General features: G+C 47.7%; 1 protein-coding gene across 1 annotated transcript in view; it reads left to right on the top strand.

Moving 5' to 3' along the window:
• Window positions 1–200: 200 nt before the first annotated feature.
• The window catches only part of LOC118588046 (myocardial zonula adherens protein), a 92469-nt gene continuing 65764 nt past the window's right edge, over window positions 201–26905 (top strand). Inside the window, exons 1-2 of the mRNA XM_036194336.1 lie at window positions 201–371; window positions 13235–13321. Coding sequence (XP_036050229.1) covers window positions 237–371; window positions 13235–13321 — 222 coding nt within the window. The 5' untranslated portion in view covers window positions 201–236. The remainder of the gene's footprint in view (window positions 372–13234; window positions 13322–26905) is intronic.

The raw sequence follows: 26905 nt of genomic DNA, 5'->3' as shown, positions 1-26905 counted from the left end.
GAATGGACAGGCGTCAGAGAGCTGGACCTACAGTGTGCAAGGAGACTGGACAGGAAGATTCGGAGAAATGACGCTCAACTTTGGGGAGAGAATGAAGCCGGACGGGTCTAGCAAGCACTCTTTGGCCCCGCCCCCTCCCAGGCTCCTCCCAGACCCCGCCCCCCCTCCCGGGCTCCAGCCCTGCGGAAGCTACAACCTCCAGTGTCTGAGCCTCCCCCGCGCCGGGCGCGCCCCGCATGCTTATCCTGCCCCGGAGCAGCGCAGGGACCCAGCCCTCGCTCCACAGCCGCTGCGAGATGCTGCGCTCCACGTCCACTGTCACCCTGCTCTCAGGTGGCAGCGCTAAGTCGCCTGGGACGCCCAGTAGGAGGGTGAGTAGCGAGCTAGAGAAGGAGCTGCCGGGGTCTCCTGCACAAGTCCCTGTCGACCCTTCTGTAGAGATGTAGTGGGGAGGGTACTTAGGGGTCAGCTGCGGGCCGCCGACACCTCATCTTGGCTTAAGTTTCCCGGCTTGTCCCGAACTGCACAGAGACCCTCCCTCCGGACACCCTGGTGGCTGGAAGAAGAGGGCTTAGGGGGACTGTCTGCAATACCCAGAAGTTTCCTCTTCTTGTCTCCACTGTCAAGCCACCCTTGGCACCAGTTAAAAAGGGGGAGGAAGAAGTTTCTGAGTGTCTCTACCCTGAGATGCACAAGTAATGAACGTATTAAAATGCCGGCTTTCCTCCATCTCTTGATTAGGAGCATGGTCCGTGTGCCCACCCACCAGTGGTAGAGTGCCTGTGGTTCAGGAATGGTCTTTGGCAAGGTGGCTGCCTGTTTGCAGATTGGCGTTGCTGACCACCCCACGCTGTGCAGGACCGTAGTTTATGCAGGCAGGCACTTTCTTCTCTGTGGCACTGGGGCCAGTCCTAAAGCCCTGGGTATCATCTCCGGGGAGGTTTCCCTGTGGAAATCTGTTTAGCCACAGTCTCTGCCTCATCTGTTCTCACCTCAGATGCTTCGAGAAAGAATGGCCAGGCTAGTCAGGTTCACGTGCCATCCCCTTCTAAGACAGGGACCTCAGAGAACACTGTTAGAGCTTGGCCTGTAGCTTTTTAGTTTTGGTGTCGTCATACCGAATACTCTCCTCTCCTCTAATCATGTTTCTCCAGGTTCCTTCCAATAGGTTAAGTCCAGACCCAAAGCCCCTTCTGTAGTCAGGCCAGTTTGCCTGACTGGTAGACAGGCTTGTTGGCAGTTACCTTATACACGAAAGGCATGTGTTGCTTTTGGGTGTGGGCCAAGTGATGCTTTTGGGTGTGGGCCAAGTGATGGTGTGTGTGTGTGTGTGTGTGTGTGTGTGTGTGTGTATGCATGGTAGACACCAAAGGCTGACAGAACTCTGGTTGCTTGATCATTAACTTCATATAGTAAGTGTCACATTTGGCTAGTGGGTTTCCAAGCATAGTCCTACCCTACTACAAAAAGGGTATTTGACTTTTTCCCATGGGAAGTTTTGTTAATTAGAACAAAATTTTGGTTGACAAAGAATGAAATCATTGACAAGACAGCCCTGAGCTGTGTCCAGCACCCCTCCCCCACAGGGAGATTCTGGCTGAGGTAGGTAGTGGGCTCCCTGTGGATGAACACAGATGCGACCAGTTCATTCAGTAGCATCTTTGAGGATTTTTCCCTTGAATGGTGCTTTGGTGTCTGGACACACTATTGGGTAAGACTCCATCAAAACCTTGGACTGAAGAGCTCATGCCTCTGACTGGAACATCCTATCACTTTTTGTGGACAGAATATTTCTAAAGGCTCCAAGTGCGCGCGCGCGTGTGTGTGTGTGTGTGTGTGTGTGTGTGTGTGTGTGTGTGTGTGTGTGTGTATTGGCAGGGCCATGTGTTGGGAAGCTGTGGTGTGTTGATTGACTAACTGACTCACTGTATATATTTATAGATCTATTTCTGTGTGTTACAGGGCTGGGCACTCAGCTCTACTCTGCTCCTTGAGGCAAACATTGTCATAAATGATATACTGTGATGACTTTTGTAGTGAGCAGAGTGTTTCCAGGGTTCAGTGATGCTAAAAGGAAGGCTCTTCCTGAGGTGTGTGAGGCAAGCCTCTCCCTGAAGGTGAGCTGCTAGTTAGTCAGCCAGTAGAAACAGGGGTTTGGAGGCCAGTTGACATGACCAATTGGGACAACAGAACTGTTGTTCCTCTCAATGGATGCTTGACATAGATTCTATGATAATGTGTCTCAGACCTGCTTTGGAACAAAACACCTATTTAAAAAAAAAAAACTTACAGAAACACAAGAAAATCAAATTATAAACTAAATAAGTAACCATGAGAAATGTTCCTGAAATTGAAAAGTTTTCAAGAAATCCTGTACCCTCTCATCTCTTCCCTGCACTTGGACAAGAGGTGGTCTCAAACTGGAATACTTTGGGGTGTGTTCAACCTGCCACTCGTGGGCCGCCTGTGGCCAAGGGTAGCTATGAATGTAGTCCAACACAGAGTCATGAATGTTCTTAAAACACCAGGAGATGCCATTGTTTGCTTTGTAACTTAACTGCATGGTTCTTGTGTGTGAACTTTGTAAAGGACGACGCCGAGTCTCAAAGTCAAAAGGCCTGCTAGCTATTAAAATAGACCAGCTTTATCCAAAGGGCTTATCAAGGTAGTGGCGGTGGGGAAAACCAGGCTGTGCTGTCGCAGACTTCCAGCCAACCAGAAGTGGTGGCAGCGGCGGGTGATGCTGTGCCGAGTTGCCCTGAGTCAGGCTGTCACAGGTCACACTTTGTTCAGTGACTGCCACCTGCAAATGTACTTACTTCCCTCTTATCTGAAATCATCTCAAGGGGGAGGGGGGAGCCTGGGGGGGAGGGTGATTTCTGTTAGCGGATAAACAAAACTCAGAGAGGCGTTCATACACACTAACCAGTGGGAATTAAAAAATAAATAAATAAAAGAATCTGCCTTCAAACCAGTTGTGCACTAAAAATAGTTTTATCTATGGCAACAGTGGGAAGATAAAGTGTTCGGAGACTAGGTACAGCTAGAATGATGACCTTGGGGGGGTGTGGGGGTGGGATTTCAGAAAATAGCTGCATGAAGGACTGCATGATTTTGAAAGGAATTTTGTAATTGAAGGTTAGCCTCACAGCTCAGGCCTTTGAAATGAAGTCAGTTGTGTGGCCGGGTTGTGTGCCTGGAGTGGAGGGCACGTGCTGTCTCCTGCAGCCGGGTACTTGGAGCTCATCCACTGGGGCCCGTCACAGGTCTCTCCTGCCCTGTGTTCTGTTGAGAAAAGGAGACTTGGCTGCCTGTGGCTGGTACTGTGACCCCTTGGTGGAGGAAAAAAGCCCAACTCAAACAAATCCAAACAAGGCCAAGGGGTACGATTGTTTCCTAGCCGGCCCTTCCCTTGGCAAAGACCTTCTCTCTTAAAACCAATCCAGCACAGGCCTGCCCATCATCACTCCCTGGCTGGCGCTGTGCTCACCAGTCTCGATCCTGCCTTGTTGGTTCAAAAATAAGGAATTCCCCTCAACTGGCATGTGGAAGAGGCTGGCAGGTGTTCTCCCAGCTTCCTCTTCTCAATGGAGGAAACAGTCTGCATAGCTCTTGTATCCTGTACCCTGTGGAATCCAAGGAGGGTGTGCACATAACTCTACCATCCTGTGGGATCTGATGAAGGGACATGGGATTTTGGGGGAATTCAGCCCCTGATGGAAGGAAGCTGATTGTAGTATCCACTGGTGGTGGGGTGCAGGGGAGGGATTTTCATTGCATTTAGAAATCTGCCTGACTCCTGGAGCCCACTGCTTGGGATCCTCCTGAGCCAGTTCCTGAGAGGCCAGGCTTAGACTTGTGGTATCACCAAGACTTAAAGCCAAAGACCTCTGCCACTAACACCTGACAGTCAGAGATTCAGAAAAACACCAACTTTCCCCCCCTTTTTTTGTTTTTCTATCTTGCTTTGTTTTGGGTAGGGTGGTCAGACGTGGGGCTCTGAAGGACACTTAGTTTATGGAGAGTTCCACGTTTATTCTGCAGTCTATGGAAAGATGGTCTATCCTTGTTCCTGGGCCGCTGCAGAGGCCTACATGTGGTCCCCTGTCGATGATGTTTTCCTGTGCTGTGCATCCACATCCCAGCAAGGGACCTGGAGCTTTGTGTCCTCACTAAGCATCTTGGTGGCTGGCACACCCTTCCAAGTCAGTGAGCCTCAGGTGCCTGATCTAGTTCAAGAGCTGACTCGATAGGGTCGAACCTGAGGTTTAACCTGAAGCCCTTCAGCCGTTTCCTGCTTTGGGGTTTAAAATGGCCCCAGTACTTTTCCAGCGTGTAGGAGAATAATGCAGTGGTGTTTGCCTCTTTCCGACGAGCTGTGTCAACTAAATGTCAATCACAAGGCTGACTCATATCCCTTCTTTATGGAAGAGAATGGTCTTTTCTAACATGCAAAATCCAGCCACCTGGTTCTGCATCAGGAACCTCTGCAAGGCCAAACTCCAGTGTGACGTCCAGGCCCCTGAGCTGACTCTGGTCTTCCTTGTCCTTTAGTCTCTCCCCAGGTACTCAAGCTCCCACCCACCACGCCAGAGCTTCCAATGGTGTTTTTCTCTCTTTGCTTCATGCTTCTCCCCTCGTGAGAATCCGAGTCTCCCTGAACCCTCATTCCCTCAGCCTGTGCAACCCACAGTTGTGTGGAGCTGAGTGACCACTTGCGAAGCTCTAGAGATGCCCTGTGTTAATATAGTGCCCCCCACACAAGCACAGGTCCTGAGTTCAAGCCCCAGAACCCATGTAAATAAAATGAAATAAAAAGCCAGGCATGGTGGCTGTGTGGGTTCATAATCTCAGCAATGGGGAGACAGACACAGCAGATCCCTGGGGATTGCTGGCCTACTTGGTGAGTTGCAGGCTACTGAGAAACCATGTTTCAGTAAAAAGCAAGGTGGGTGGCAGAAGATATGACATCCAAGGTCCCAAAGAAACCACACTTGACACACATTTGGGAATGGAGAACTTAGGAAGCGAATTCCTGGGATCCAGCCAGCCAAATGCTTCCGTCTTACCAGGGAAGGGAGCAGGTGAGGAATGGAGAGAAGTACTGGCCCAGGTGAGAAGTTAGATAGTCTGGCCAGGTCTCCAAGTACTGTCCCTTGCCTCTTCCTCTGCCATGGTTGGGATTTCTCTTATTGGGTTAGTTCGTTGACTCTCAAACTTGGTCATTAGGCAGCTTAAAGCAGTTACGTCTGGGTCCCCCTCAAAGCCAAGTCAGGCTTTGAACTGTAAGGAGCACAGGCTGAAAGGACAAGCCCCCGTGTTGACTGGGGAGCAGCTCCTGTGATTGTGAGTACAGCTGAGAATGAGCGTTTTCCTAAGCACCGCTTCCCCTTACAGATTTCTTGGAAAGGCAGATATTCTGGGGCAGCCAGTAAGATCCCTTGGGCCTCATGGATGGCCATCAGGGCTTATGGGTGGGGCAGGACCAAGAGTTCCAAACACTGCTAGATGTACTGGGATTTTTGTGTGCATTTGTGGGTTTATACTTTCTTCTCAGATCTTAGCACTTAGGGCACATTCTGTGGCTAGTACGGAAGTGATCCAGAGAGAGAGTTGAGAGAGCAAGGGCAGCTCCCTGCCTCCCTCTTGGTGACTTTTGTGCAGCAGCAGGCCTGACATGGGAAAGGGCCCTTTCTCATGGTGAGAGGGGAGGCTGGATGCTGCTCCTTGGGCAGATCTGGCCTGCTCTGTTTTGTATGTCTCTGAGCTAAGAGTGGATTTCACTGTGGCCTACAAAGTCTGAATGGTTCTTATCTAGCCCTTTATATAGAAAGTTGACCCCACCTTGATATAGATAATGAAGCTACAAGTTCAGGGTCACAGCAGACCTTATCTAGATGGTGCGTGTTCCGTTCCCACATAGCCTGGCATGCAGGTTCCAGAGGTTGGATACTTGCGTGTAGCAGGGAGTGGAGGTTGGTCCTCCAGCCACACCCACAAAGGAATGGACTAGACCTGAGGGAAACATAAATGCATTGGGCTCATTTCCTTACTGAAATCTGATTTGCAGACTGATGAGCAAATTCTTATCACCTCCCTAAGTGATCTTCTCCCCTTGAGATAGGACCCTCGTGCCTCTGTGAGCCCCAGTATCAGAAGCTAAGAGCAAAAAGGTGGGTAAAACCCCAGTGTGTCTCTAGATGAGAACCTCTGCCTCCACAAAAGGGGTCACAAAGGGCCCTAGAGGATGCCCTGAGCTCCCTAGGTACCCTGAGCTACAAAGACTGGATTGTACCTTTTTTGGGAAGGAGAGCTGAATGCTAGCTGCTTCTCTCTGCCTTCCCTCCCTGGAGGATGGCTCTGAAGACTGGGGAATCTCTAGGGAGTTTCAGGTGTGGCCTCCTTTGTTTCAGTTCACCCCCCAAACTATCCAACCAAACCACACTGATACCCTGCTAAGCCCTGGAAAGGCTCTAAAAGCCATCCCGGTAAAACACTTGCCTGATCTCAAGCTGTGTCTTTCCTTCTATCCATTCTGTAGTGCAGGGAGACACTTCATTATTCAGTTGGATTGTTGAAATGAACTCATAGGTCAATGTGAGTCTCTGGTCCTTATCTCTGTTTGCGTTCATCTCACCTGCTAACCAAATAGCTCAGGTTAACTTGTCACTGTCTGGACATGTCAGCATTGAGCGGTGCCTGGCCTATCTTGGAACATTTTGCCTGGGAGATGTCTGTTGTTTGGTGATGATGGATTTCCCAGACCTCACTGACCTGAAAGTCCTCTCTGTCCTTCTATACCCAGCTCATGTGGCATTTCTAGGTGCCACCTTTCCCATAAAGTCCCACTTATAACTAAGATTAAGGTTCTCCCTAGAATAAGAACACTTCTAGAATCCTAACATGTGCCAGAGACTGCTCAACACTTTACCATGTGTCAGCTAATTTAACCTTCACCCTTGACAGAGAATGCTGTGTTCTTAGCTTTATTTTATGACTGAGGTAACTGAAGCTCTGAGGATGAAGCCACTTTCTAAAAGTCTCTTAGCTAGTGTCAAAACCAGTAGTACAACCCAAGAAATGTAGATTTCCATGCTTTAACTACCCCACATCTCACTACCATGCATTGGCTATGCTAGTGAGAATATTAATAGCTTACAAGCTCCTGAAGGTAGGTACAGCAGCTTCATGGTCCCTTTCAAGCCCTTAAAAAGTTGTTTACAAGTCATGGGAGCTCAGTGATAAAGAATGGAGCATGCTGTGTGCAGCTCCTGACTTCGATCCGCTGCATTAGAACGTTGCTTCCAGGGGTGGATGGAGAAACAGCAATGGTGTGTACACTGTAGTTTTCTAGAGCCAGCTGCTGAGGGAAACCCTGGGTATAAATTGTCCTAACTACCTCTTGAGCACTGTTGAACCTGGGAAAGCCCTGGGAATTGTAAGAGTTTCAGGAAGCCATAGTGATTAGCATCATAAAATGCTGAGATAAGCCACGCGGGTTGTTGTTACCCAGGGGAGATTCCCCACAGGAAAGATGGGTAGAGGGAGGTGGGCTATGCCCAGTCACTCTAGTGGGCAGAGTTCAGGGGTCAGGTTCCTTATCAGAGCTTTTATCAGGAATTCAGAATACCTCCTAGGCCTCTAGCATATTTCATTTGCTACCCCTGAAGCTATCCAATTTAGGAAGAATTAGCACCTCCTCCATACATATTCTCTTTTAATTTGTATCATTGTTACTACTATAATTGTGTGTGGGCCACGTGCACTCTTGTACATAAATGAGGAGGTCAGAAGAGAGTGCACATCTGGTGTCCTCTGTAACCCTTCACCTATTCCTTTGAGACAGAATCTCTCCCCAAACCTGGGGCTCATGCTTTTTCAGATATGCTACAAGCAATCTTCCTGTCTCCATCCCCCTCAGAACTGGAGTTACAATGTGGATGGGATGCTTAGCTTGTTATGTGATCACTCGGAGCTGAACTTTGGTCTTCATGATTGGGGAAAAAAAATGTTGTTAGTCATTGAACTCCAGCCCCCTGTTATTATTTTAGTTTAAAATCTACTTGAAACAGTTGCAAGCAACACAGAACTCACCCCCTTTGGGGTGGGGGAGATAAGCGGCATTAACAGTTGTGGTTCCTTAAGGGTGTATTACCCCCTCCCCTTTAAATCTACATTAATTGTAAGAGTGTGTTTAAAAGCAAAAATGGGGTTAGTCTTAACATTTTGTTCTGCACCTTTCTTTTTTCACTGGGATCATCTGTCTGTTCAGGAGCTGTGTGGTCCTGCTCCAAGCTGGGGTTAAGTTGCTTATGTGCTGTTGACAGTGGGTCATGAGTGGGTCAGCATCTCTTAACAGTAGCTGTGGTCTTTAATGTTCCCATCAAGCCCTCTGCTGACGAGAGCGACATTTCAGATAGGACCCGAGGGTGTAGCCCCAGGCACCTGCTGCAATGGCCTGAGTGCTTTGAAGCCAAATCTTTTATCTTGCAGCCTCAGTGCATTTTTATGTATTGTGTTTACTGTTGGCTTTGTGTACTTCAGGGTGAGCATGGCTCACAGCCCAGTCTGATGGACACGGTGTAGCTGCCCACTGTGGGAAGTGTGCAGTGGAATGTCAGCGTTCTGGGAGGGCCAGCGGACTAGGGGTACAACAATGGTGTCTGCCCACCTCACTTTTGGATGAATGAATGTGTAAGGTCTTTTTCCTGAAAAGTACGGCCATTAGGGAATGCCCCTCTAGGACCTACCAGCCAGTGAAAAGACTTTGTTTACCATCTCCTGTCCCCAGTCCCATTGCTCAAATAGTTTCCATGGAAACGAGGGTCAGGAAGCTGAGCAGACCTGTTTTGTTTTGGAGCATGTAGGTTGAGGGCACAGTGATAGTATCTAGATAATAATAAAAATACTTTAACAGGGCCGGGGAGGTGACTCAGCCAGTACAGCCCTTGCTGAGCAAGTGTGAGGACCTGAGTCTGAATCCTTAGAACCCACTTAAAAATTGTAACCTCAGCACTCCTACAAAGAGATGGGAGGTAGAGGCAGGAGAATCCCTGGAAGCTCATGGGCCTGCCAGCCTGGTGTGTGCAGCAGCAAACAACCAAGATGCTCTGCCTCAAACATGGCAGCAAGGGCTGACAGCCTCGTGCTGGGGCATGTGGGTGTCCACACTTTTAAACATAAATGTGTGTATATATGTGGACACACACACACACACACACACACACACACACACACACACACAAACTCTAAACATTTATAGAGGTATGCCTTCCATTTAATTTCATCTTACTCTTGAAATTCAGAGTAATTTAGCTAGTGGATGTTGGAGCCTGTGTGCATGTATGCATTTATGCAAGTGAGTGCATATACATGTGTGTGTGTCCCCATGTGTGTATGGGATGTGGCACAGTAGAAACATACCTCCTTTCTTCTGCCAACAGATAAGCCCTGGGCCAGATCCAGCCTGACAGAAATGATCTCAGGGAATCACAGATTTGCATGGTCTTGCCTGGTGTGGCTTACTTACACTTTAATGTCTGTAAATGCCAGTCTGGTTTTAGCCAGGTGGAGTGGCCTGAAGCCAGAAGGCTATTCTCCTCCACAGGCCACACCCAGTTTTCCATTGGTGCTGTTGCCCATCCGGAAAGAGCTACCCGATAGAATGGCTTGCTCTCCTCTTGGCCAGCATGTCTGGCCGTGAGCATTGAAAGCTGGTTATAAAGTTGGCCGGGACAAAGATCGCCCTGGGTGTCTGGCCAGCTCCATCCTGAGGTCACTGGGCGATGAAGCTTTCGCAGAAGAAAGTAAGGATGGAAAGGGACCTTGAAGCCTCATCATATGTTTTATGGGAGAAGAAAGTAGTAAACAAAACCCAGGGCTTTGTACATGCTAGGCAATGACTTTCTGGTTTTGTTTCTTTAAGACAGGGGTGTAATCCTGGCTGGCCTGCAATTTGCTATGTGGACCAGGCTGGTCTTGAACTCACAAATATCCCCCTGTCCCTACCCTCTGGGTGCTGGGATTGAAGGCACGTGCCACCATGCCCAGTCTTGCAGTTTTTTTGAGACAGGGGCTCACAAAGTTGTTCCAGCTGGCTTTGAACTCATTTTGTCTCTGAGGAACCCTTCAGCTCACTCTACTCTTGCCTCTACCTCCCAGGTAGCTGAGGTTGTGGGCCAGCACTGCCAGACCTGAATTAGATGAGCATTTGAATGGTTCTGAGCTGTTCTCCTTGTACCTCTGCCTCTGAAATTCCCACTTTACAAGTTTACCAATAACGTTGGATAAGGATTACCCCTGTGACCTCATTTTTGATAGACTCTGAAAAGACACCGTATAGCTCAGTTGACAGAGCTTGCCTATAGCACACACAAGGCCCTGGGTTCCATTCCCAGTACATAAACCAGCCATGGTGGTGCATGCCCCATAAGAGCTGCGCTTGGTAGGGGGAGGTAGGAAGATCTGAAAGTTCAAGGTTATCCTTAGCTACATAACAAGTTCCAGACTAATCTAGGATACATGAGACCCTGTCTCAGACAAAACAAAGCAAAATACTCTATACCAGTGGTTCTCAACTTGTGGTTAATGACCCTTTTGGCAAACCTCTGTCCTCAAAACTATTTACAGGAGATTCATAACAGTAGCCAAAGTACAGTTATGAAGTAGAAATGAAAATAATTTTATGGTTGGGGGTCACCACAACATGAGGAACCGTATCAAAGGGTCACAGCATTAGGAAGGGTGAGAACCCCTGCTATATACTTACATAAGGCCCTATTCTGAGGTACTGTGGGTTCGGACACACATTGAATTATAGCAGGGGACAAGCAGTCTTCCCACGAGTCAGGCCCATATGGTGTTTCAGGGTTGTGGTGGCAGAGAATGTGAAGGCGAAGAGGCTCTGCAGACTGGCCAGGCTCAAATCTTAGCTCTCCTGTATCCTAGTGTGGGCCCTCCACACCCCCTTGCTGGAGATGACTTCCTAACTGCTCAGTAGGCCTGGTAAGAGGACCTTCTCCATAGGGTTATGTTCAGTATTAAATGACCTTAGGGTCACTTAGCTGGTACCCGGCACCCAGCAAGTACTGTGAGTGCGTAGCCTCTGATGTTGTCACTGCCTTGTCACTGGTATGCTGGTCTATTTTTAGTTCCAGGGGTCAGGAAAATGACTGCTCAGGATCCCCTGCTATCACCAGACTCTTGGCAAATCACACAAGCTGGAGCTCTCCTCAGTGGCTGCTTGAATGCTTCTTTCGTGTTTACTTTGAAGAGGAACAGTATAATTTAGACTTTCTCTCTCATTGGCTTGGCATGACTCTGCAGTACTGAGCTTAAACCCAGAGCCTCCTGTGTGTTATACCAGAGTTCTACCATGGAGCCGTACCCCCAGAGCTGGCCATTTGAAAACCTCTTGGGAACCTTTATTCATATGTGTATGTGTGTATGTGTATATGTATAGATTGTATTTTGTTTGTTTTCGAGGCACAGTCTAACTATGTAGCTCCCGCTGTCCTGGACCTTTCTATGTAGACCAGGCTGGCCTCGAACTCACAGAGATCTGCCTGGCTCTGCCTCCTGAAGGCTGGGATTAAAGGTGTGCACCACTACTGGCCTTTATTCTGGAATTTCAGTGAACTTTATTGACAGCCCTTATAACCTGACATGAGTTCCTCAGAGGCCAGTGACAGGTGCTCACGGAGCAGCTGATGAAATGTCAGATGTTGTCGCCTTGGCAATTATGCTCTGGGTATTGGACTTTTCTGTTAAATCTCTTTGAACTCTTAGCAACCATGAGCAGCTTTGGCTTTTTCTTCTTCTTTCAATTCTGAAATACTCAAACCATTACATTTGTCGCCTTAACTGTTTTGACGGGTACAGGTTGATGGCATTGAGTGCATTTCCGGTACTGTGACCCCACCACCGCTGTCAATTCCCCCATCTTGTCAAACTGAAGTTCTATACCCAGGAGATGCTAACTCCCCATTCTCTGTCTCCTCGGCTCCTGGCAGCACCTTCCAGCCCCCGTCTCGATGAGCATGACTGGTCTAGGTGCACTGTGTAGAAGGCTGCTTTGCTCTTGTGTGCTTGGCGGATTTCAGGTAGTGTCTTGTCACGGTTCATCCATGTTGCACTGTAGCAGAGCTCCCTTCCTTTTTTTTTTGGTTTTCGAGACAGGGTTTCTTAGTAGCTTTGGAGCCTGTCCTGAACTAGCTCTGTAGAGATCACAGAGATCCGCCTGCCTCTGCCTCCTGAGTGCTGGGATTACAGGTGTGCGCCACCACCGCCCGGCCCCCGTCCTTTTTAAAGCTGAGTGGTAGTCTATGGTGTGTGTCTATTTGGCTCCTCCATCTGACAGTGGACATTGAAGTCACTTCTTCCTACTGTGAATAATCAATATGAATGTGAGTAAAGAAACGTTCTGGATGCTGTGATTGGGCCAGTGAGATGGCTCAGCAGGCAGAGGCACCTGGCTGTGCAAGCCTGACCTAAGTATGATCTCCAGGACCCACATTAAGGTGAACGGAAAGCACTGATTCCACAAAGTTGGCCTTTGCCCTGCCACCTGCACGCACACCCATGCACACCCACTCACACACAACATATAAAATAAAAACCTTGTGGTTAACATTTCCATGTCTGTTGTAGAAAAGTTAAACACATAGGCTAGAAAACCAGAAAATAACCTCCTACCCCATCACTGGAAATCTTAGATTTTAGACAAGAAGTAACTGCACTATGTAATTTGGCTTCCATCTCTCTAGGGGAATTTTGGCCTTTATCTGTGAAATGAGATCATTTTAGGCATATTGTTATGAAACCTGAGCCATTTAAAAATATTTGAAATTAGCGTGGCTGTGGTAGCTCACGCCTTTAATCCCAGCACTTGGGAGGCAGAGGCAGGCGGATCTTTGTGAGTTCGAGGCCAGCCTGGCCTACAGAGTGAGTCCTAGGACAGGCTCCAAAGCTACACAGAGAAACCCTGTCTCAAAAAAAAAAAATGTTTGAAGTCTCTGCAGGTATTTAATAGCTCCTTGTTTGAGCAGCAGGCTGCTGGTGGGTGCTGGTGGTGGGCACCTGTGCCAGGCTGTGCTGGTCTCACTCTCAGCCTCCTTCCGGTGCCATCAGTGTGGTGTGATGAGCCCATTACCGTGAATAGTCAGAGAGAAGGCGCAGGGTCCCTGACTCCTGCCCCCAGCCCCATCCTAATTGGACTGTCCTCCTCCGCTTTTAGGCAAATGTCTGCAGACTACGGCTGACCGTGCCTCCCGAGAGTCCAGTGCCTCAGCAAACAGAGAAGAAGATTGAGAGGAAAGACCAGGTGAGCCTTCTCGGAGGCCAGGGCCTGTGGCTGGTCTATGTTAACGTGTTCTCTATCCCTCACCAAGGCTGTTCTCCAAGTTATGTGTTGGTCACTGCTGAAGAAAAGGCCCTCAGCCTTCCACACTGCTCTCCCAGCTGCCTCTGCAGCCTTGGGCCCAGCCCTTGTTTCCCGGGGAACACTGTGGCTCTGTGCAACCTCACAGCTGTGGGGACACTGGACTTAGTGACAGGTGCTGTGTCAGGGAAGGTGGTTTTTCCTGGAATGGCCCATGTGGTGGAGTCAAAGGCCTTTTGTGAGTTGCTGGGACTGGAGCGACAGGCTGCAGGCCTGTCTCTAGCTAACAGGAAGAGCCCCGCGGGCAGCTGAGCGCGCTCTTGGCTGGACACAAGAGGAAATCTGCGAACATTTCTGTGTCATTTCTGAGTGCTGGCACCATACAGATGACCATGCGCTTCCCTTTGCATTAGAGGGGATTGTAGTTTTTCAGGTGGGACAGGTATATAAAGAAACAGTGGTGATGCCATGTCCCATGTGTTCCTCTCTGGGAACAGAGAGATGACACTAAGTGTCTCAGGCAGGGGGCAGAGGTGCAGGCTTAACAAATAAATGGGAAGGCCTGCTTACCTCTCCACCTGTGTTCCAGGTGACGCCATTTTCTCATTCCTAAGCCATGACTGGCACGTGGTAAATTTCATCCACTAGGACTCCAGTGATGAACATAGCTGTAAACAAGGCAAAATAACGATGTACTTTCTAGAGAGACAGTGTAAGGGAAAGGGATAGGCAGCCCAGACACTGGGCAGTCCTTCTTATGGTGGGTATTTTATATGAACATAAAAGGAAATAATAGGTTATAAATTTCATAGGCTTCACTTTTGAGGCAACCAGTAATGCAATGAACCATAAACAAGGAAGCTTCCTGTAGATGGGTTAGAGGTTGATAGTGTCCCAGAGATTGTTTTCTGTGTGTCTCTCCTGTCTTGTGGCACCCTTCTCCCAGTTTTGTGTGTGTTCATGTATGTCTACATGTGCCTGTGGAGGCCAGAGGCAGACATTGGGTGCCTTCCTCGGTTGCTTTCCACCTTATTTCTTTTCTCTCTCTCTCAAAATGTTCAAATTCTATTTTATATGTATGAGTGTTTTGTCGGCATGTATGTATGTGCCTGATGCCCTCAGAAGTCAGATGAGGATGTTGGACCCTTGGAACTGAAGTTATGGATGGTTGTGAGCCACCATGTGGGTGTTGGGAATTGCATCCAGGTCCTCTGCAAGAACAAGAAGTGTTCTTAAACCACTGAGCCATCTTTCTAGACTACTTTTCCCGTTTTCAGATAGGCTCTCTCTATGTGGTCCTGACTGTCCTGGAACCCCCCATAGAACATCCTGGCTTCAAACTCGTAGAGATCTGCCTGCCTCTGGCTCCTGAGTATTGGGGTTACAGGCATGCATTACAATGCCTGGCCTCATTTCTTGAGATGGGGGTCTCTCCCTGAACCCAAAGCTTACCAGTTTGCCATGGAGCTCCAGGGATTTGCCTCTGTCCATCCACTCACCCCTGCTTTGGTTTTTAGTGTGGGTGCTGATCCAACCTGAGGTCCTCAGGGTTGCACGGTGAGCCCTTTGCCAATGGAGCCACTGTCCCAGCTCCCTCTCCTTCACCAGTTACTGGTGACGAGGCAAATGGCAAATGACAGGCGAGGAAGGAGGGAGGAAGGCAGGTGGAGTTATGGCCAGAGAGCCACGAGAGATGTAAACTCTGACCTGCTGCAGAGGAGAGGAAGTGTCTCACCCACAGCAGCTGCAAGAGTCTTGCTTCCAGGAGGCGGGGAGGACAGGGTAGACCTGGAAATTCAGGCAGCACCAGTGAGGTCCTAGCCAAGGCCCTAGGGGATAAAGATTTGTTTATTTTTAGTTTATGTGTATGTGTGTTTTGCCTGTATGAATGTCTGTGGACCACATGCATTCAGTGTCCATGGAAGCCAGAAGAGGGCATCAGATCCCTGGAACTGGAGTTACAGATGGTTGTGAGCCGCCATGTGGGTGCTGGGAATCTAACCTGGTCATCTGGAAGAGCAGAAGTTGCTCTTAACCACTGAGCCATCTCTCCATCCCTGACAGCTCTTCCTGGCTAAATTGGACATAGCTTGAACACTAAAAAGATTAAGATCAATACAAGTTAAATAGCCTCATTTCCTGTTTTTATTATTATTTCATTTTATTTTGAGACAGGGTTTCTCTGTGTAACAGCTCTGACTGTCCTGGAACTCACTCTGTAGACCAGGCTGGCTTCAAACTCACAGAGAGCTGCCTGCCTCTGTCTCCTGAGTGTTTAGATTAAAGGTGTATGCCAGCTAAATAGCCCCACTCTTATGAGCCTCATAATGAGTTGGATTTTGAAACATTTTGGATTTTGAATTTTGGTGGATAGACATGCATAACTGGTACAGTCTGTACAAAAATCCCCAACCAAGTGTAAACAACTCCAACATCTGAAGCTCTGGTCCTAAGCTTCTGGTCCTAAGCATTTTGAGACAGAGGACACTCAACCTACAATGGATTATGATATATTGAATAATAATAAAAATCATATAACACCAGTGATACCTGAGAGGCATAGAGAGAAGGGGAAAGGGAGCTTGCTGTAGAACACTGACTAGTCTAGACAATCTGTTTTGGAATTTCCAGATAGGCTCATCAATGGTTAAGAAACTAGTTAGTTAAATATTCACTGAATGAGGATATTCATGTGGTCTTAAAGTATAGGCTGCAAAGGGACCGTGAACCTTAGAGTAAAATTTCATCCCAGGGACCCAACCCAGCATTACCAGCAGATGACAACCCTCTGTTAGGGGACTTCCGAAGTGATGTGATTAAGAAGTACACACCAGGCTGTGTAATCTTCAAGCTGAATTGTGTAACTGAATTAATGATAAGGGAACAGAAAGGTCCAGAATGCAGGACATTCTACAGAATGATTGGCCTGAATTCCTTACCACGAATTTGATGGTCTTAAAAACAGGATTAACTTCTGTTGTTGGTAAGTTAGACAAGAAACTAAATGTGAAATGTTATGAACAGACCTTGGGTAGATCTTGGGCCCCCAAAATTGTAGCAGACATGTTGATAAACTCATTGAATTTGGACTATGAGCCCTATGTTAGCTTTTGGATGGATTTCATTTTTATGCATGTGAAATGTGATTGAAGAGTTCTTTCCGCTTCCCCGTAGCTATGAACATTCAGCAGAGGAAATGCTTGGTAGTATATTCATTATGTTTCTTTCATTACTGTGGCAAACTGGGATAAAAACAACTTGAGGAAGGAAGCATTCACTTCGGGCTAATGGTTTAAGGGTACAGCCCATCAAGGTGTGGAAGCCGTGGTGGCAGGGACCCGAGGCAGCTGGGCACAGTGCATCTGCCATCAGGAAGCAGAGAGAGATGGAAACAGTGCTCAGCTTGTTCTCTCCCTTTAATTTACCCCATGGGACAGTGACACACACAGTCAGGATGGGAATTCCTACCTCAGTTTACCCAATCTAGAAACTCCCTCACAGATGTACCTAGTACTTGATGTCCTAGGTGATTCTAGACCCTGTCAAGTTGACAGTCAGTGTTAGCCATCACAGCGCTAAAGCTCGTAACAATAGAACGTGGCAGTGAGGCTGCAGCTACTGGACCCTTGTGATTACCAGGACTGAGTGGGGTCCTCTTGTTGGGGGGCATCGACTTCCCCCCTTTTTGTCCTCACTCTCTCTGTTCTCTTTAGAGCCGATGGCATCTGGGAAAGGTGGAGGAGGAAGCCTAGTGCAGAGTGGATGATGGCGTCAGGGCCGTGGTGTCTGTGTCTGTGTGCGTGGTAAAGTAATAGGGAACAAGGCGTTTCTGAGAGCTGCAGTGGAAGGTGCCTGGAGCGGTTGTCCTCATAGAAGAATCCACATTCCCGAGGGGAGAGTCTGAGTGTTAGCTGTGGAGTTCCTACTCAAGTTGTGTGCCCGCCCATCTTTTGTCTTGAAGAGCACTTTCCAAATTAGTTAAGGCAGTGGCTTTTTTTTCTTTTCTTTTCCTATAACTAAACATCAGGCATTACTTCTATTTATAGAGAGAAGAAGTGTCAAAGGTTGAAATGAAAAGTACGAATAGCTTTATGCAAATTGCTAAAGACATCGACAGGGTCATTTTATCCGAGATCATGTGCATATTGCTATAGCTTGCACTAGAAGTCAAAGGAATATTTCGAGACAGGGTTTCTCTGTGTAGCTTTGCGCCTTTCCTGGAACTCACTCTGTAGCCCAGGCTGGCCTCAAACTCACAGAGATCCGCCTGGCTCTGCCTCCCGAGTGCTGGGTTAAAGGCGTGCACCTAGCTCAAAGGAATATTTTTATGACAGATATTCATTCAATGGGGAACCATCTATTTGGGGAGAGAAAGTCCATAACAGAATATATCCATTCTGTATGTCACCATGATAATTCCAACTCCATTATGATTACAATTGGATGAAAATGACATGTATACTCAGAGCAGTCAGCAGAAAGCTCTCTTTTATAAGCGGCCCATGGGGGTAGGGAGTAGAGGGGTCAGTGAGAGGGCCCAGCCGGTAAAGACATCTACCACCAAGCCTGACAACCTGAGTTTGATCCCTAGGATATGCATGATTGAAAGAAAGATCTGATTCCCCCAAGTTGTCCTTTTTCTTCCACATGTATAGCATGGAATGTACACAAACACACATGTATATACATACACACACACATATATACAATACATAAATAAATATTTAAAAATGTAAAGAAAAAGAAAAATGACAAGAAGAAGCCAGATCCTGCACCATTGAGAAACCACAGAATAGCTCGAGACTTTAAGAGAAAGAAAGGGCCTTTCCCAGAGGACTTTTATCAATAAAGGTGGAAGACATACGCAGGAACGATCCCACTTCCGAATTAAGTCACATAAAAGTAATATAAGTTGTTGGGCTAGGAAAGAGCATGTCACTCCTTCAGTGGTGGAATTTCCAACTGCCTTAGCAATCAGAATAAAATAACTCTAGTCCCCAAACGAAGTTCTGTCATCCGCCCTGAGTCTCAGTATAGGCTTTTGGATTTATTTGTCTTTTTTTCTGGGAGATACTTCCTCAAATTCCCCACGACCAAGTGGCTGCTCTTCTGTGACATCATTGGAAAGTTAGAAGAGTCCTGGCCTTCAGAGATCCTACTGTTAGGAGCAATTCCTGGTTCATTTGTCAAGTGACATATGGGAGAAAGTTAAGAAGAAATGGTTTAAAAACCTCAACACTAACCTTTACGAGAATATCATTTCTGACCTTCTTAATGTCTTCTTGATTTCTCTCTCTCTCTCTCTCTCTCTCTCTCTCTCTCTCTCTCTCTCTCTCTCTCTCTCTCTCTCTCGGAACCTTCCTATATTTATATCGAAGCAGGACCTGTCCTTACACCCTCAAATAGCCCACAGCAGGTACTTAGGAACAGCCAGGCTCTGAGGAGTTGGGAGCTCCGGAGTCATGCACCTTAATGCCTCTGGCACTGGGGCACCAGGTGTGAGCTCCAAAGTGTCCACCTGTAACAGTCTGGTGACTCACCACAGGAGAACTGGGGTAGAGGGAAGGGTGAGGCTGGCTGTTTCTTCAGGACTGAAGCTCTTGGGTGGTGGCAGCACTCAGATGTTCTAGTGATCGCTGGGGAGACAGTGACGTTGATACCATGTCCTGGCTGGGTTCCTGGGCTTGACTCACTGGGAGCAGGGTTCACATACCAACCAAGGGTTCCCTAGAGGAGCCACTTCTTCTGATGTGGTTGCCATGTGTCTGCCCCTCCCTGGGAGCCACAAAATTGCTAGGTACCCAACATTCTTCATGATATTCCCAGGCTAAATGACTTTAGTTCCTTTGAAGGGCAATCCATGGTTTCCTAAGCCAGGGATTGAGGCTGGATAGGACATGGAAGTCTGAAGATGTCAAATGGTCTGACTGACTTCTAATGAAGTGAAACTTCCCAGAGGATTTTCAGGGTGTTAGAGCTGCATCTGGCTGAGGGCAGCCAGGCCTTAGTCAAAGCAGATACTGCCAGTGGGCATCTGGCTATGCGTAGACCCACTGCCTGCTGGCCGTTCTTCTGTCTGTTCTCTGTTCATCACAGAGAGGAATGCTTCATAGCTCAGAAGTGTTGAAGAAGTCACATTTTGTCCCATTGCACAGATGTGTTGGGAGGATGCTCAAGGCAAGTTCAATAGTCAGGGCTTTTCCTGGAGTCGTGGGATCATGGGGTGGGGTGTATTGTGGAGGCTTCCTAACTCTAAAGCAGATGCTCACCTGCCTGCTAATCTTTCTCTTGAGAGTTTTTGTTTGTTTTTGTTTTTGTTTTGTTTTGTTTTGTTTTTCTGTCTGAGACTATGTTCTGCTGGCCGCCAGTTCTGGAAAGCACACGCTAGTTTCTTCTGTAAGCAGGCATGGTGATGTCCAGCTGTGAAGAGCAGAGGAGCTAAGCAGGGCTGGGGAGATGGCTCGTTTTGTAAAGCTCTTGCATCACGTGCATGAGGACCCAAGTTTAAAGCTTAACACTCAATTAAAAGTGCTGGGCATGGCGATGTGCACTTGTCATCACAGCACTAGGGAGCCAGAGACAAGTGGGTCCCTGGAGCTTGCTGGCCAGCCAGTCTAGCCTAATTGGTGAGCCCCAGGTCAAGGAGAAAACTTCTCAAAGGTAGTAGACAGCGTTCTTGAGGGTGACACATGAGGTCATTCCCTGGCTTCTGCACACATGTGCATGTGCCCCCCACTCCATGTATGCACACGAACACTTTAAAAATTTAAACTAGTATGGGAAAGGTTCCCACCACCATGTCTGGCCTATAACGTGGAGTGGCTGAATACCACCTTTGCCTTTTGAAGGTCGAATCCAACGGCCTCGGCATCTCCCCCTCTAGCTGTCTTGCATCCATTCCCATGCACAAAGCACTGTCTTGTCTCTCTTCTTCCTCTTGGGCCATTCCTTCTGTATCCTTGCTGATGTTATTCCACTCTCCTCCATAAATTGGAGCATCACCCTACCATCACCTGGTCTGCATTACCCTCTTTGAAGACCTGCTGACCCACCTTCCATCTCTACAAAGACCTTCCTGCCCCTACCTCCCCTCTCCGCAAAGTTCCAACCCTAGAGAACTCCCCCTTACCTGGCTTCGAGATGCCCTCACTGGTGAGCTGCATCCTATCCTGATGAAGGCCATGCTGACTTGTGATTCTTTTTCTATCCACCAGAACAATGATAGTTTATTGGTGTGTACTATTTCCATATTTTAAAAAGTTTTAGGGCAACATTTGGAACTTTGAATGGGACATGGGCACACATATTTAGAAGATAGTCTGGCTGTGGCCCTCTGCACCTGACAGTCCCCTGCCCTGATCCCTGGTGAGAATGGGGGTTCCTTTCTGAGGCTCATTCACTGAGTGTATTTCCCCCAGAGCCAGTTTGGTTCATGTGCTTCCAGGAAACCTGGTAGGGTCAGTCTTGGGCATGGATCTGGGGATATTACAGGGAATAGACATTGGTAGGATGGTTAGTGGAGGAGGGGAGAGATGGGGGATGTCCCTGTCCTTCCCTGGGATCTAAAAACCTTGTCTTAAGTAGATTCCCTCTGTCCCTCTGTCCTCATTTCCTCCAGAGCACAATCCCTTCTCTTTTAGACTCTGAGATCAGTTTTTCTAGAACCTTCTTTCTCAGATAGCTACCAAGATATTCAGCTCCAGCCTTACTGTAAAGAATAAATGAGCCAGGGCTGGAGAGATGGCCCAGTGGTTAAGAGCATAAACTTTCTTGCAGAGGACTAGTTCATTTCCCAACACCTGAGACAGACAGTTCACAACTGCCTCTAGTTCCAACCCAGGGGTGTCCTACACCTCTGGCCTTCCTTGCACATTCATGTCCATACCTACACATAGACACGTGCCTAATTAAAAATAATAAAACATTCTAAAAAGAGTGAATGAGTTGATGTGGTGTCCTCTCCAGTGTCTGGCCTGTGAGGTGGACTAGACAGGCCTGGCATGGCCTGTGAGGATAGGGAATGGAAGATGGTGATTCTGTCTCTCCTGAGCCCATGTGTTGGGGTTGTGATTTTGCTCCTCCACAGCAGCATCACTGGTGGTCGTGGAGTAGAGCCCACTCTCAATAACCCTCTTTTAAGGTGATCCTAAGTAAGGTCGAATTTTAAGTTACTAGCAGTTAAGACTCCAACATACTTTTTATCAGGGAGTGATACAGTTCGGCCCCTAGCAAGTTCTTTAAATTGTTTGAGCAACTCAGATGAATTAGCTTTTTGTTTTCTTTTTGCTTTTTGTTTGTTTGCTTGTCTCTTGTAGCTGAGGCTGGCCTTGAACTCCTGATCTTCTTGCCTCTGCCTCCCAAGGACTGGGATTACAGGTGTGTGCTACTGCCCCTGGCTTTTTGTTTATATATAAACATAATAATGTGGAAGAAGGAATGGTGAGTTCCTATCTCAGATTTCATGGAGAAGAATTGGTAAATGTGGAATGTCTGTAAAGATGGTTAAACTTTAGGAATAAAACTGATAGTAGATCATTTTGAAATTAGATACGTCATCCGACATTTTCAAAGAACTCTGTAACTCTCTGAAGGTCTGTATCCATATTCTTGCCCAAATCTGTAATCCTGTGAGTAAACACACACACACACACACACACACACACACACACACACACACACACACAGAGAGAGAGAGAGAGAGAGAGAGAGAGAGAGAGAGAGAGAGAGAGAGGGAGAGAGAGATGGATATGTCCCATTGAACCAGAATGTGACTGCATAGCCTTGGATCTGGTTGGAGCTGGTTCTGTAATCTTCATCATGAGTGAAATCTTCATTATGTGCATATTAATAGACTAACTGGAAGAGACGCTACTATCAGAAGTTACTAACACAATAGGAAGGGCATTATGTGTCCTTCAGTGACCTTAGATTACTCTTTAATTTGAGAAGCTAAGAGAGGGAGATTGGCTGTGTGCATACATACGGGTGCAGAGTCCAGGATCCCTGGAGCCAGTAGTGTGTCAGAGGAGGAAACCCCCACCGGCAGGTTTTATAGCCCCTTTCCTTTAAAAGTGTAGCTGAACAAGCCTGCTGGTTCTTGTCCTTGGAGGGCCTGTTTATACAACATCCTGGCTGTTGCCAGGTGAGCCGGTGTGCTACCATGATTCATGCAGCTGGGGCTGGGCTGCCTCCGTGACAGTGTGCAGGAGCTGTCCGTGCCTCTCAATGAAGAGGCCCGAGGTTCCAATCCTGGGACCTTCATCAACCTCTGCAATGCTGCTGTCTCAAGCTCTCTCAGGGTGATCCAGGTTCCTCTTGTAGAACACAAGAGGGTTCGCCCCTCTCCAACATTTCTTCAGCTGCGGAACTCTGTATTAACGCTGTTACACTCATATGAAACAATGTCAGAGCAGTGTCTCAGAGGAGGTGAACAGTATTCCTGAGCTTGACACCTGAGGTCCACCTCTGGCCTCTACATGTGCACCCACATGCTCACCTATCACACATGAACACACATATGTACACACATGCAATCCTCCCCATGTTTATTGACTGTCTATGCTGGTATTGAGAATAACAGATACACTCCCTGCCTTAGTGGGGGTTGCTGGGCTGGCAGATCACATATTTAAGAGGTGAGAAACCCTAGGCCCTCATCACTAGCCTCACTAACCCAATGGCCAGTGAATCCCTTGGGGCATCGTATAGAGTTTTAGGCTGGGTTACTTTTTTTGGCTTCTTATCCTTTTCTGGTCCAGGGAAAACAGCTGTAGCTAGAGCCCGAGGTAAATTCTGAGCTGTGAGTGCTCATGGGAAATCACTGATTGCAGCCTCTTTTTGTGTGTTTCTGTGTGCGCCTGCTCTTCATCCTGTGCATTTTATGTGGGGTTTATGGGATGCCAATTTGTGAGTTGTCTCTGCTCCCTTCTGTGGTAAGAACTTTCTTTTCGTCTGGACATGTATAGGGCTTTAGGTTTTTTGGGTTTTTTGTTTGTTTGTTTGGTTTGGTTTTTTGAGACAGGGTTTCTCTGTGTAGCTTTGCGCCTTTCCTGGAACTCACTCTGTAGACCAGGCTGGCCTCGAACTCACAGAGATCCGCCTGCCTCTGCCTCCCGAGTGCTGGGATTAAAGGTGTGTGCCGCCGCCGCCCGGCAGGGCTTTCGTTTTCAAGGAGCTTTGCCTGGCATTGTTTTAGCCCCAACATATTCATAATAGGTCTGACATACACATACTATTTTTTAAAAGATTTGATTTATTATTTTTAAGAGGGGTGTGTGTGTGTGTGTGTGTGTGTGTGAGAGAGAGAGAGAGAGAGAGAGAGAGAGAGAGAGAGAGAGAGAGAGAGAGAGAGAGAGGAAACATGAAGAGGTCAGAGGAGGTCAGAGGACAAGTTACAGGAGTCAGTTACTTCCTTCTGGATAGAACTTGGGGTTTCAGGTTAGGTAGCACACACCTTCCCCAGCTGAGCCGTCTTGCCAGTCTCCATATATAATTTAAACCCTGCTTTTTAAAAGATATAAAGCAGCACTCTAAAGCTTTATAAAAGCTCTTTTAACTGTGGAGAGTTTGAGACTTGAACCAAAGGAAAGCGAAATGTGGAACAAGCTACTAGCCTTTGACTCAGGCTCAGTAGCCCTCCTCCCGAGGCCAGCCCTGCCTCCTCTACATCCTGCCCACTTCCTTCGCCTGCGTAAATAAAGAAATATGTCATAAATATTTCAGTATGCTTCTCTCAAAGGTAAACACTACATTTTGGTATCACCACAGTAATTTTCATCATGCCTAAAAGGGATGTTTTAAGAGAAAAGAAAAGAACTTTAAACATTTGCAAACATATTCTGTTTTTCTATGTTCTCTAGCACTTGACCTCGAGCATGCTGGTATTTTCAAAACATGATGTCTTGGGACTTCTCAGGGTTTCATGTTGTAGCCGAGGCTGCTGTGTGTCCCTTGCTCTAAGAAGGACAGACAAAGGGTGTTTCCTCTAGTTGGACTGTATTTGCATGTTCGAGGCGATTTCCCCAGAGCCTCTCCTGGCTTCCTAAGCTCCTGTTCATTCAGTAAATATTTGCTGAGAGTCCCAGCGTGTCCATCACTGCAGGCTGCGGCAGTTAGAGTGGGAAAGAAGACCGATGAGGCCTAGCTATTTTGGGACTGGTGGCTGCCAGCCGAGCAGGCCTCTGATCCTAAGGACACCCATAGTCACTCAGGCTTGGCTGTGGTCACGGGGTCTGAAGGGTAAAAGAAGTCACTCTGGAGGAAGAGACTCAGCTAGGCAGTGTGGCAGAGGGAAGAGGAGTTGGTAGAAGAATGAGGCAGGGAACGGGGTATCATGGTGGCTGGGGGTGAGGTGGGGAGCCCCTATCTCTGGCCACCTTCTTCCAAATGGTTCTGGCACTTGAGGGCTGGGCTCCCTGCCCCTTTAAACTCTGGGATGCCACATAGCCATGCGAGGTCCAGTTCCCTGCTGATTCTTCCCTGGCTAGAGGCAGTATGGGTGGAGGAGCTCACTTTTGGAAAGACAGAGACAGGAACCTGAGTGCTCACCCTGGATGAACCAGTATGTTTACATAGTAGAGTTGTGAGGACTAAAGGAAATACTTTAGGGCAGTAAAAATCACTGTGCAGCGAACGTCTTCCTCCTTCTCTTTCACTGTGCAAGCCCCTTCCTGCGTGGTCTAGCCTCTTCCCTAAGGAGCACCATGCCGCTAGCCCTGCTTCTCAGCAGGGCCCTGTGACCAAGGCCTTTTCTGGAGGTCTTTTATTTAGATGCCATTTTAATAACTTTTAGTTTCCTTTTGAAAGTTGAAATAAAGGGGGCCTCGGGAGATGGCTTAATGGTTAAGAACATTTTCTGTTCTTGCAGAGGGTCTGAGTTCAGTTCCCAGTATCCGTATTGGGTGGTTCACAACTGCCAGCCATTCTAGCTCCAGGGGATCTGACACCCTCTTTTAGGTTCTGTGGACACCCGTGCTCACATGGACATGTACCCCTACACAGATACACACATATACAGATAACTAAAAAAAAAAAAAATCTTTAAAACTAATATTTTATTAACTTGTTTGAGAATTCATACAATGCATTTGTATCACATTCACCCCTCCCCCACCTCCTCCCTTGCCCACCCCCACTTCACCGTCTACCCAACTTCATGGCTTCCTTTATTAAAGACAACAATCCAGGCCAGTTTGTGCTGTCCAAATATTCTTGGGTGTGAGACTGTCCCCTGGAGCGTGGTCCACCTACCAGGGGTCACACCCTGAAAGAAAATGGACTCTCAGCGCTTGTTATTAAATGCCAGTAGCTCCTAGGGGTGGGACTTTGTGTCCACTTCCAAAATAAATCTTTTTTCAAAAGTTTACATAACAATGATTCAGCAACAACATCAGGCCATCACACAAAAGGACACAGAGGAAAAGATGACCTCCTGTTCCCACAGAGGAGATTGTCACCAAAGGTTTGGATCGTATCTTTTTAGAAATTTTCTTTCTTTTCCTTTTTTTTTTCCCAAGACAGGCTTTCTCTGTGTAGCCCTGGCTGTCCTAGAACTCACTCTGTAGACCAGGCTGGCCTCGAACTCACAGAGATCCGCCTGCCTCTGCCTCCTGAGTGCTGGCATTAAAGGTGTGCACCACCACCACCCAGCATAGAAATTTTCCACACACATTCTTAAAATAAAAGCAGGGATGTGGGCTGGAGAGATGGCTCAGAGGTTAAGAGCACTAGCTGCTCTTCTAGAGGTCTTGAGTTCAATTCCCAGCACCCACATGGTGCCTCACAACCATCTGTAATGAGATCTGGTGCCCTCTTCTGGTGTTCAGGTACATGCAAGCAAGCAGAACAGTGTGTATAGATGCTAAATAAATAAATCTTAAAAAAAAAATAGCAGGAACGTAAGATTTATTCTTTTTCACTTGGTGTGTTTTAGGTATCTTCCAATGCACATAAATCCTTTTCTCTGTTGAGACAGTGGCTCACTCTGTAGCCCAAAGAGTCCTGAACTCACTATGCAACCCCAGTTCATCTCAAACTCAGAGCAGTCTTCCTGCCTCAGACTGCTCAGGGCTGGGATTGTTCGCATCTCCCAGGTGGTGGCATCCTCTGGGTCTGGCCACCAGTCGCCTGGGCACACTACTGTGCTCTGTGTCTCCTCAGTATTGTGGGCAGCCTGTTTTTCAGGAACTAGGTGGGGCCCAGGGCCGGAAGAACAGCCTCTGTTTCCTGGTCTGTGGGGAGTTTCATGGGAGCTTTTCCTTTTCCTAATTACGAGTCAAGCAAATTGGGGGGATCTGAATGCCATTGTGTCCCTCCAGCATTGGGGGATCTGAATGCCAGTGTGCCCCTCTACCATTGGGGGATCTGAACGCCAGTGTGTCCCTCCACCACTGGGGGATCTGAATGCCAGTGTGCCCCTCCACCATTGGGGGATCTGAACGCCAGTGTGTCCCTCCAGCATTGGGGGATCTGAATGCCAGTGTGTCCCTCCAGCATTGGGGGGATCTGAACGCCAGTGTGCCCCTCCAC

This window comes from Onychomys torridus, chromosome 7 (genome assembly GCF_903995425.1).
Source record: "Onychomys torridus chromosome 7, mOncTor1.1, whole genome shotgun sequence".
Lineage (NCBI taxonomy): Eukaryota > Metazoa > Chordata > Mammalia > Rodentia > Cricetidae > Onychomys > Onychomys torridus.
Note: the sequence above shows the minus strand (reverse complement) of the source record. Positions and strands in the feature narration are given on the sequence as shown.